General features: G+C 37.1%; 1 protein-coding gene across 2 annotated transcripts in view; it reads right to left on the bottom strand.

Annotated features, from left to right (window-relative positions):
• The window catches only part of PTPN12 (protein tyrosine phosphatase non-receptor type 12), a 102,326-nt gene that overhangs the window by 29,541 nt on the left and 59,949 nt on the right, over positions 1-12,836 (bottom strand). For both annotated transcript variants that reach the window (XM_054495100.2, XM_054495099.2), the window contains 3 exons: positions 12,569-12,628; positions 9,657-9,799; positions 3,144-3,210 (listed from right to left, as the gene is read on the bottom strand). In XM_054495100.2, the coding sequence (XP_054351075.1) occupies positions 3,144-3,210; positions 9,657-9,799; positions 12,569-12,628 (270 nt within the window). The remainder of the gene's footprint in view (positions 1-3,143; positions 3,211-9,656; positions 9,800-12,568; positions 12,629-12,836) is intronic.

A 12,836-nucleotide genomic window follows, 5' to 3' on the forward strand; every position in this document is an offset into this window, starting at 1 on the left:
AAGTGAAGGAAATATACATAAGCACAGCAGATTCAGTGTATAATCTATGTGGGGAATTGAGAAGTTTGATGTAAATAAAGCCTAAGACTAAAAGAAGGAGAAGGTACTCTAAGGAGGAGAGAAGATAAGGATATTTGGGATCAGACTGTGAACATAATAAAGAGACTGAATTTATTCTATAGGCCAGTATCTCCTGGATTGGCTATATAAGGACCAGCTAAAAGACCTAGGTAAAAATATAGATCCTTTGGCTCCAAGTTGGGGAACTAATTATGAAACGACCTAGACGATTCTTTTGTGTATATGGAATTGGGACTACTGCAATAGGCAATGTTGACATGAGAAGATCTGATATTCACATAATTTTTGTATCAGGGAAGAGGACAGTCTGAAAGAGTGAGAAACTGGTGGTGGTTTACAGAAGCAGAAATACCATAACTGTTATCAACAAGAATATTTTGGAGTGATTAAGATGGAAGGGCTAAAAATGATTTCCAGGTTTGCTGCTTGGAAGTCCTTATATACATCATAAGATTTTTGGGGTTTTTTTTGAGACGGAGTCTCGCTCTGTCGCCCAGGCTGGAGTGCAGTGGCGTGATATCCGCTCACTGCAAGTTCCGCCTCCCGGGTTCACGCCATTCTCCTGCCTCAGCCTCCCGAGTAGCTGGGACTACAGGCGCCCGCCACTATGCCTGGCTAATTTTTAAAATATTTTTAGTAGAGACGGGGTTTCACCGTATTAGCCAGGGTGGTCTCGATCTCCTGACCTCGTGATCCGCCCGCCTTGGCCTCCCGAAGTGCTAGGATTACAGGCGTGAGCCACCGCACCCGGCCAAGATTTTTACATGAAGACTTAACCTAGGCCGGGTGCGGCGGCTCATGCCTGTAATCCCAGCACTTTGAGAGGCCAAGGCAGGCGGATCACCTAAGGTCAGGAGTTTGAGACCAGTCTGAAACACGGTGAAACCCCATCTCTACTAAAAATACAAAAATTAGCCAGGCATGGTGCCGCATGCATGTAATCCCAGCTACTCGGGAGACTAAGGCAGGAAAATCGCTTGAACCTGAGAGTCAGAGGTTGCAGTGAGCCGAGATCACACCACTGCCCTCTAGCCTAGGCAACAGAGTGACACTCCATCTAAAAAAAAAAAAAAAAAAAAAAAAAAGAGAACTATGTTCAAAATACACAACTTTTATTTTATTTTTTGAGACGGAGTCTTGCTCTGTCACCCAGTTTGCAGTGCAGTGGCACAATCTCGGCTCACTGCAACCTCTGCCTCCCAGGTTCAAGCAATTCTCCTGCCTCAGCCTGCCAAGTAACTGCGAGTACAGGCGCCGGCCACCACGCCTGGCTAATTTCTGTATTTTTAGTAGAAATGGGGTTTCACCATGTTGGCCAGGTTGGTCTCAAACTCCTGACCTCAGGTGATCCGCCCACCTTAGCCTTGGAAAGTGCTGGAATTATGGCATAAGCCATGGCACCTAGCCAAAATACACAACTTTTAAAATGACCAGATGTTTGTTTTGTTTGCTAGCATTCATTTACGTGTCCTTTCTCATTCCAATTTTAATCTTTGACTTTTATGTTAAAATGTGAAGAATTCCAGTTAAATTTTGTTCACTTAAGCATTTTCATTTGAGAATTAGATGATTATAGTTTTTGAGGAAAAAAATATTTAACCCCAGAGGGCTTTTTAAGGAACTGTTTAACATGTAAATATTTCCTTGCAACAATAAAAAATGGAGAGATGGCAGGGAAAAAAGAGAAATAAGGGGAAGAAGGAAGAAAAAGAAGAAATAAACATTTTATTACTTCTACTCTGTACAAGACAAAGATGAACAATTCATGGAAACTATAAAGCTATGAAGGATTAAAGGCGCCTCTCTAGAAATGAACACATTATGGAACCAGCAAAAGAATCAAGTGTATACATAATGAAGAGACTTGTTTTTCAAATCTATAATGAAGGCTGTATCTTATTTATCTCTGTATCATCCACAGTATCAAACACTATTTCTTGGAAAAAGCAGTAGTAGGAACAACAATCACAACAGCAACAGTAATCAACACTAACAATAAACTGAGTACTTACAATTTACCAGATAGTTCTGAAGAACTTCACAAAAGTTAATTTATTTAATTCTTATACATTACTACTACTATGACCCCTATTTTCTGATAAAGAAATAGAGGCACTATGGGATTAGTATTTTGACCAAGATCCCACAGCTAGGAAATGAGAAAGCCAGAATTATAATCTGGGCAATTTGGCTCGAGTCAGCATTCATAGACTACAATACTATAATGTCTCCAGCAGGCATAAATACATACTGAGTGAAATACACTTATACCTAGAATAAACATAAAAGGCAATGGGCCAGGCACCGTAGCTCACGCCTATAATCCCGGCACTTTGGAAGGCCGAGATAAGTGGATCACCTGAGGTCAGAAGTTCGAGACCAGCCTGGCCAACATGGTGAAACCCTGTCTGTACCAAAAATATAAAACATTAGCTGGGCGTGATGGCAGGCACCTGTAATCCCAGCTGCTAGGGAGGCTGAAGCAGGAGAATGCCTTCAACCCAGGAGGCGGAGGTTGCAGTGAGCTGAGATCGCACCATCGCACTCCAGCCTGGGCAACAAGAGTGAAACTCTATCTCAATTAAAAAAAAAAAAAAAAAAAAAAAAAAAAAAGGCAATGAAAATTCAGTATTGGAAAAGTCAGTAACAGTTTATATTCTAATGCAAGTATTCACTCACCTAGAACACTGTCACATTGTTGCCCAATGCATCCTATCAAGACAATATGCAGCAATTATACCTTTTCTCCACCTTTATTTCTTTTTTTTAATCATTTTTATTTTTAAATTATTTTTAGAGACGGGGGTCTCCCTATGTTGCCCAGGCTGGTCTTGAGCCCCGGGGCTCAAGCGATCCTCCCACCTTGGCCTCCCAAAGTGCTGGGATTACAGGCGTAAGCCACTGTGCCCGGCCTTCACTACCTTTATTTCTTACTTAATAAAACTACTTTGGAAAAAATAACATGTATAATAAAATATACACTATAATTTACTGCAATTATAATTAAGTTTGAAAATCGTAATAGATCAATTGGACATAATGCTACAAAAAATTATTCTTACCCCAGCTTTTAGTAAATTCCACGTATAATCTATGGCACAAATGGCACCTGTTCTTCCACAGCCTGCACTAAGGATATAAAGTTTGAAAAAAAATTGATTTTTGTGATAAAACAACTATAAAATAAATGTGGATAGACGTTAATATTCAGAAACAAAAAATCATTTAAGAAGTTTAACAAAATTCTACTTAGTAAACAAAATACAACTTACAGTGTGTTCATGGCAACATCTGTTACATAGAATACATATACATATACACTATGATTTTTCCTATACATACATACCTATGATAAAGTTGATTATAAATCAGGCACAACAAGAGATTAACAACAATAACTAATAATACATTAGAACAATTGTAACAATCTATCACTACTCACTACCTCACTACTATTGAGGTTTGGGCCATTATAAGTAAAATAAGGGTCATGTGAACATAACCACTGGGACACCATGACAGTCCATCAGATAACTGCAGTATCTACTATGTGACTAATGGGCTGGTAGAGTCTTCAGTGTGTACACACTGGACCATGGGATGATTTATCTCTCAAGCAGGACATACTTCCCCATACTTCTCAGAATGGTGCAGCATTTAAAACTTACAAAGTGTTTACTTCTGAAATTTTCCATTTGATATTTTTGAACTATGAGTAACTGAAACTGAGGACAGTGAAGTCTTGAATAAGGAGGGCCTGTTGTCTATCTTTTAAACATTTCATTTAAGGGGTTGGGCGCAGTGGCTCATGCCTGTTGTCCCAGCACTTTGGGAGGCCAAGGAAGAAGGATTGCTTGAGCCTGGGAGGTCGAGGCTGCAGTAAGCCATGATGGCACCAAGGCATTCCAGCCTGGGTAACAGAGTGTGACTTCATCTCAAAAAGAAAAACAAAAATTAATTTAAGGAACTTCCAAGAGTAAGTGACACACAGAATAGCTACTAAGTTGTCACTCGAAGTCTAATGCTACATCAGAAAATGTGACTAGCTAACAACGTCTTACAGAGACATTTACTCTATGTTCAAGATGGCTCTTGTGGCTGGACGCAGGGGCTCACGCCTGTAATCTCAGCACTTCGGGAGGCTGAGGCCGGTGGATCACTTGAGGTCAGGAGTTTGAGACCACCCTGGCCAACATGGTGAAACCCCGTCTCTACTGAAAACACATAATTAGCTGGGCATGTTGGCAGACACATGCAATCCCAGCTACTCAGGAGGCTGTGGCAGGAGAATCACTTGACCCGGGGAAGTGGAGGTTGCAGTGACCCAAGATCGTGCCATTGCACTCCAGCCTGGGCAGCAAGAGCAAAACTCCAACTCAAAAAAAAAAAGATGGCTCTTGTTTTAGAGTACAGGAGGAAATGGTACATCATTTCAATCTATAGAAGGTATAGGAAAGGTGAAGAATGCTATAAGCCCTAGAAAATGGATTGAGCAACAGCAGTGATTTCATCAGAAGAACAAGACAATGATACGCTCTCATATCCCAAAAAACTAATGGGAGCTAGGGAATGTAGAGTAACATACCATAGGTTTTTTTATTTTAAAACATGACAGGCTGGGCTCAGTGGCTCACGCCTGTAATCCCAACACAATGGGAGGCCAAGGAGGGCGGATCACCTGAGGTCAGGAGACAAGCCTGGCCAACGTGGTGAAACCCCGTCTCTACTGAAAATACAAAAAAAAAAATTAGCCGGGTGTGGTGGTGGGCGCCTGTAATCCCAGCTACTTGGGAGGCTCAGGCAGGAGAATCGCTTGAACCTGGGAGGTGGAGGTTGCAGTGAGCTGAGATCACGCCATTGCACTCCAGCTTGGGCGACAGAGCAAGACTCTGTCTCAAAAAAAAAAAAAAAAAAAAAAAGAAAGAAAGAAACACACGACAAAAGTATTTTAAAGTAATTGCTTCTCAACTGGAGAAAGGCTTATGCATCTTAGAATTGAAAATCACTATGAGTAATTATAAGATGTTACTGACATCACCAGAATAATCTTTGGCAAAAACCCCCACAAAGTTGTGTAGCATTTTAATGCGTATTTTGAAATGTATACCTATCAGCAGTTTGTTAAACATGTAACCTAAAATTCCTGATAAGAGTACACTATAAACAACCTAGAAAGATTTTTAAAAACTCTTAATAATAAACATAATCAATTATATTAATTTTTAGTTGTTACATTTGTGAATTCTGTGCATCAAAACATTTATAGAATTTTAGTTGAGTTACTGGGATAAATTATATATATCTAAAATTTGATAGTTAAAAGTACAATATAAAGATACAGATAACCAGATCAATGAAACACAATAGAAAGTTCAGGAACAGATCTGAGTACATGTAACATTTCTTACATAACAGTGAATTCTCCAGAGATTAGACCGTTCAATAAGTGGCAAACGAAAAGTTAGCTATCAATGAAGAGCAAAAAATTAAATTCTGATCACACACCTTAACCATAAAAAATCCAGGTGGATAAAAAAAAAAAAAATATATATATATATATATATGATATAAACATACTGGATATTTACCCAATGATAAATGTTAAAAAGTAAATCTATGAAAGTACTAAAAATATATGCAAAATATATACACTATTGTGTTAGGGAAAGACTTTCTATGTATAAATATCTCAATGGACAAAAACCATTAAGAAATCTGACATGACAAAATGAAACTTACGTATCGCAAACAGGCAAAACACAGGAAAAACCATGGTACTTACAACATGACTAAATAAAAGTTAATGTCCTCAATATATAAAGAACTTGTATAATTATTAAAAGATGAGGCCGGGTGTGGTGGTTCACGCCTGTAATCCCAGCACTTTGGAAGGCCGAGGCAGGTGGATCACTTGAGGTCGGGAGTTCAAGACCAGCCTGACCAACATGGAGAATCCCCAACTCTACTAAAACTATAAAATTAACCGGGTGTGGTGGCGCATGCCTATAATCCCAGCTACTCGGGAGGCTGAGGCAGGAGAATCACTTGAACCCGGGAGGCGGAGGTTGCAGCAAGCCAAGATCGCACCATTGCACTCCAGCCCAGGCGACAGCGCAACACTCCGTCTCAAAAAAAAAAAAAAGGAAGAAAAAAAAATTTAAAAAGCAAACAAAGGCTGGGTACGGTGGCTCACGCCTGTAATCCCAGCACTTTGGGAGGTGGAGGCGGGCAGATCATGAGGTCAGGAGTTCAAGACCAGTCTGGCCAACATAGTGAAACATATGTCTCTACTAAAAATACCCAAAATTAGCTGGGTGTGGTGGTGTGTGCCTGTAATCCCAGTACTCGGGAAGTTGAGGCAGGAGAATCGCATGAACCCAGGAGGCAGAGGTTGCAGTGAGCTGAGATCGTGCCATTGCACTCCAGCCCGGGCGACAGTGCAAAACTCTTGTCTCCAAAAAAAAAAAAAAAAAAAGCAAACAAAAAGATAACACACAGTATTGGGGAAGGTATAGGGAAACAGGTACTCTCACATACTGCCAGTGGCAGAATTAAGTAGCATCAATTTTCTGGGTAACACATTAAAAAATACTAATTAAAATACTTTAAAAGTTTATGTCCTTGACCAAGAAATCTCACTTCTGGATATTTATCCAATAATAACTTTGTCCTAATAATTGCAGATGTGCTCAAAGATTTAACAATAAGATGGCCACTAAAGTAAATTAAAAACAAAAAAATAGAGTGGCCACTAAGCATTTAAACTGCTGTTTAAAATAGTTGAGGCGGAGGTTGCAGTGAGCCGAGATTGTGCCACTGCACTCCAGCCTGGGCAACAAGAGCGAAACTCCGTCAAACAAAATAAAACAAAACAATACTGTATGTACACATACACACACTGAAAGGATGCATTCTCGAGTTTTAACAATGGTTATCTCCAGTGGAACTAGTGGAAAGCAAAAGAATTTTCTTGCTTTTATGGATGTGTTTTCTAAGTCATTACAGTTAATGTACTGTTTTGATTGTCTAAAAATATTTAACAGTCAATTTAGTTTTTGATGAAAAGCCTTCCTATACAAATGGATTTATGATTGAACAGGAAATTATTTTAACTAAAAGAAGTCAAAGTGAAAGCAATTTCTTTATCTTTTAATTCTATAATTAAACATATTGTTTATTTTTAACTGGTCAATCCTACTTAATTAAATGGTCAACTAACCACTGAATTAACCACAGAAAAAAATAGTTTTAATGAACCAAGTTGTTAACTGATTCCACCAGCAAGTTACTTTCCTGGCCCATGAATAAAAAGTAGCCCTTTTACTTCATTAATTATGAGCATTACGATCAAACCAAGTGAATAAGAAAACTATCTTCAGTGCTTCAACTCCACTGAAAAAATATTTTAACTATGTAAATAATAAAAAAAAATCTCTAAGTTTGAAAAATCTCATTTACTTTTTATAACAAATGTGAATGCAGATAACAAGTCCCTTAGAGGAATAAATTGATAGCAGTCTTAGAAGTAAGTACTATGACTGTAAGGTCTTTAGAAGAATCTAATGTAAACTAAAAATTCAGAGTAGAAAAACTGTCTAAGGATTCAAGTAGCTTCTACTATGTAGAAACCCATACCTATATAATGAAATTCCAAAAATTAGGTTTCAAAATATCCTGTATCACCCATATTATAATGACACCTATATTCTTTTTCTTAAAAAAAAGATAGGGTCTACTATGTCACCCAGGCTGGAGTGCAGTAGTGTAATCGTTGTTTACTGCAGCCTCAAAGTTCTGGACTCAAGCAATCATCCTGCCTCGGCCTCCCAAAGCACTGAGCCATTATATCTGGCCATGACACTTATTGCAAACATTTAGTATTTTCTTGACTAATTCAGTTTTGTGCTTTTCCTTTTAAAGGGGTATTTTCCACTACACCGCTAAATCCATAATACAAATTTAGCTTTGTTTTATGTATTACATATAATGTATACATATACATATATGTGCATATGTATTACGTATATTTAGCTTTGTATTACATATTAATATATTACCTATGTATTATGTATTTAGCTTTGTATTATTTGTATCATGAGAATGACCAGATGACAGAAATAAGCCAAAATGTTAGATTAAGAAAAGTTGGTTATCTTAAACTGATTTCTCTTAGCTAAAATACATTATACAATTAACCCCCCTTCTAGAATACAAAATTAACTGCCCCCCAAGAATAAACAAATCTCATATTCATTCCCCCAAAGTCAAAGGCAGAGTTTACATGATTTCTCAACACATCCAAACGAGTAATTTTGCAAAACCTAACTGAACTTCAAATATTATTTGAATAAATGAAAAGATTTCTATTGTGCAATTTAAAGTAGGTGCACCTATACTTGTCCTTTCACATTCAGAGGTAGCTTAACTAGGTCAGTAATCATTGAAGTTTATGTAATCCTTATAATGAAGTAATCTACTATAAAACATAATAAAAAATGTCTAGTAAATGTGTATCAATAGTTTATATTACTTTACTACAAGAATGCTGGCTTCCTGCTTTAAATTTTTCAGTAGCTATAAATTATAAAATTTCATGATATGACAGGCAGTGGTGCAAACGTGGAAACTGATGTTCCCCAAGAATAAAAACAGCATTTAGTTTTTCATCACATCTAAAACACACTTTTTAATCTCAATGTAACAGCTCTGAGATTGGTATGTATCTTACCACCAATGGCTTCTTACAAATGACATTTTCTCCTTATAATTGGCAGTGATTTTTTTACTGTTAATATACATAATAATGGTGTGTCTTAGAATTGATATATCTTAGATCAATAAGACCTATGTATGTACATCTTACATATATTAAAAAAAGAAAGGCATGTTGCCAGGCGTAGTGGCTCACGCCTGTAAGCCCAAGACTCTGGGAGAGCAAAGTGGGAGAATCACTTGAGGACAGGAGTTGGGATCAGCCTGGGCAACAGAGCAAGACCTGGTCTCTTAAAAAAATTTTTAATTAAAAAAAATTAGTTCAGTGTGGTAGCACACGCCTGTAGTCCTAGCTACTTGGGAAGCTGAGGCAGAAGGATCACTTCAGGACAGGAGTTTGAGTTTACAGTAAGCTATGATTGTGCCACTGCACTCCAACCTGGGCATCAGAGCGATATCCTGTTTTTAAAAATCTCATGTCAGTGTTTATCAGGAATGAAAATTGCTTGGTCATTGTTTCAGGCAAATTGATTAAAAGAAAATACTACTATACTGACTTTAAAAAGTAGAGTATGATGAGGATCTGAGATTATATGCTCTAATCAGTGAACAGTAAAAAGAGTATGTTCTATAGCTTCCCACCATGTGAATACTATTTTCAAATAGATGATCCTGTGTTTTAATGCAACAATACTCTAAACGAAATGAGACCACATCAACTTACAAGGCCCCAGTCCCAAACATTATATCAAGGCTAGGAGAAATTCAAGATTACTATCATATTAATGCAGAAATAAAACCTTGTGTAACATCAAACTTAAATAAAAATAATGTATTTATAAACTTGGGAAATTCTTTTGTACCTGCAATGAATACAAATAGGAACATCTTCATGTTCTTGATACTTCCTCATTAAGCTTATCATGTCCAGAATAGAATCAAATGATGAAGGAACATCATGGTCTGGCCAGTTCACATAATGAAACTGATACAGCCTACGAGATTCCTTCAAGAAAAACAGAAAGTCAACAATTATGAAAATACTTTGCAAAGTTTAAAGTTGCACAGCTCATTTAAACTGCCATTTCTAAGAAATTTGTGTGGCATTTAGCACTGCTTTTAAAAAAACCCAAATAAATAATAGCCGACACTTATTGACTGTAACACATGCCAAATACCTAAGGGCTTCACATGTAACAATTTAATTTCCATGAAGAAAGTACTGTTAATACCATCCTCATTTTATAACTGAGATATACAGATAAAATAACTTGCCCAAACTTTCCTAAGAAATTCAAGTGTGGGCTCTAAACCAGGCAGTTCTACTTCCAGAGCATGTACTTTAAACATTACACTATATATACTATTTAACTAATCCACACTATTAAATGGATGAGCAATATACCGTAAGCACCATGTTAGAGTAGGTTAGAGTAGTATCCATTGTAATCAGAAGACTAACAGAACATTAAACTGAAAAAGAATGGAGAGATGAATTTGTCCAATCCCAAACTCACTAGCCTTCTTACAGATTAGTGGTTCTCAATATACAGTCTGTGTACCCGCTCCCCTCAACCCTTTTGAGGGAGTCTATGAGCTTTAAATAATTCTCAGAATAATACTAAAATGTTACTTGCCTTATTCTTTAACAGCCAATACAATATATGCTTATGTATTCATGTTTTTAAAAAATTTCTCAGTTTTAATTTCAAATATAGTATATACTGAAAGATACAACCCACAGAAACAAAAACTTTGGGATCCTCAATAACTTTGAAGAATGTAAAGGAGTACTGATGTCAAATGTTTTGAGAATGGTTATTGCAGGTGTTTAACAGAAAGAGCAATACTCGGAATCTAAGCAAACCATACTCAAATTCTACTTTGGCCATTGCCTAAATAACTTCAGGTAAGCTATTTAACTTCTTAAAGCTTCTGTATCTTCATCTATGTGCAGCAGACATAACAGTATCTGGATATGATGCAGTTGGCAGAATGAAGATGCCTGATCTACTACAGAAATTCATTAAGGTACTTATTATTATTACCGTAGATTAAAAAATTAGCAACCAGTCCAGACTTAGTGGCTCACATCTGTAATCCCAACACTTTGGGTGGCCAATGCAAAAGGCAAGATCACTCGAGGCCAGGAATTTGACAGCAGCCTGAGCAACATGGCAAGACTCCATCTCTATAAACTATAAAAAATTTAGCTGGGTTTGGTGGCTCATGCCTATAGTCTCAGATATTAGGAAGGCAGAGATGGGAGAACTGCTTGAGCTCAGGAGTTTGAGTCCAGCCTGGGCAATATATAGTGAGAACCTGTTGCCAAAAAAAAAAAAAAAAAAAAGTCGGGGCACTGTGGGGGGTTTCAACTAAAAACAATATATATCTAAATGAAGACTTAGCTTTGATAGTGACTTTTCTTTAACAAATTGTAAACTAGTAAAACAGGGTAATAATTACATAAACAATGCAATAACCTGCTTACTACAATAGAGTAAAAATGTTTGCTGCAAAGAAGGTATAACTATTCCAAATTTAATAAATTTAGGGTATGTTACAATTAATATTACTTTATTATGTAATGTGATAAGCATAAATGTCAAGACACTAAATATTATACTCTCATTTTCGTCTTCATAACTAAAAAATTAACAAATTTCATTAATTATGTTAAATAACATAGTATACTATTTATATAGCTTGTTCTATTTTTTTAGTAGCTAAAAGTTGATTAGTTTGCAAAGACAAAAATTAACTTCACATGCTTTAAAAATAAAAATTGCTGATACTTTTTTTACTGACAAAAAACTATAAAGCAGATATAAAGCAAAATAATAATATATATTATATATATTATTTGTATTTTGCAGATATAAAGCAAAATAATTTTCTAGCAAACCCATTTTACCAAATAAAACATTTAGGTAGTGGTATTATATTTTCTATTTTTAAAAAATTTTATTTATTTTATTATTTATTTATTTTTTGAAACAGAGTCTTGCTCTGTTGCCCAGGCTGGAGTGCAGTGGCACCATCTCAGCTTATTGCAACCTCTGTCTCCCAGGCTCAAGCAATTCAAGTGCCTCAGCCTCCCGAGTAGCTGAGATTATAGGTGTGCACTACCACGGCCAGCTAATTTTAGTATTTTTTAGTAGAGATGGGGCTTCGCCGTGTTGGCCAGGCTGGTCTTGAACTCCTGGCCTCAAGTGACCCACCCGCCTCAGCCTCCCAAAGTGTTGGGGATTACAGGCGTGAGCCACCACATCTGGCCTCAACTTTTATTTTGGATTAAGGGGTACATGTGCAGCTTACATGGGTATATTGTATAATGCTGAGGTCTGGAATGCAAATGATCCTGTTACCCAAGAAGTGGGCATACTACCCAATAGGTGGTTTTTCAGCCCATGCTCCCCTCCCTCTCTATATCTTCTCTTTGAAAACTATTCTCTATTCTCAAAACCATTTTTGAGAGTCTCACTCTATTGCCCAGGCTGGAGTGCAGTGGCACAATCATGGCTCACTGCAGCCTCAACCTCCCGGGCTCAGCCTTCTGAGTGAGTGGGACTACAGGCACATGCCACCATGCCCGGCTAACTTTTTTCTTTTTGTAGACACAAGATCTCACTATGTTGCCCAGGCTAGTCTTGAACCCCTGGACTCAAGTCACCCTCCCACTTCAGCCTCCCAAAGTGTTGGGATTACAGGCATGAGCCACTGCACCCAGCCTGAAAACTATTCTTAGAGATAGTCTATAAATGGTAGTACCTACATTTTGAAATTCAAGTAAGAGTGTCCTGATGAAGTAGTCTGTTCTTGCTTGTTCATCCTCCTAAAGAAAGAGAAACATTTCTAAGTCAGTGAAAACGTTAAAACAAAAAGACATATCAAAACAAATAAAATACTTGTATCAAAGTCCACAATATAAAATTAACCTTTAAAATTCCAGATGTACCTGATAATTATAAAAAAATTCTAAAAGTCATCAAATATTTGAAACGTTTGAAGTGATAGACATGCTAATTATCCTGATTTAATCA

The sequence above is a fragment of the Pongo pygmaeus genome, chromosome 6, assembly GCF_028885625.2.
Source record: "Pongo pygmaeus isolate AG05252 chromosome 6, NHGRI_mPonPyg2-v2.0_pri, whole genome shotgun sequence".
Lineage (NCBI taxonomy): Eukaryota > Metazoa > Chordata > Mammalia > Primates > Hominidae > Pongo > Pongo pygmaeus.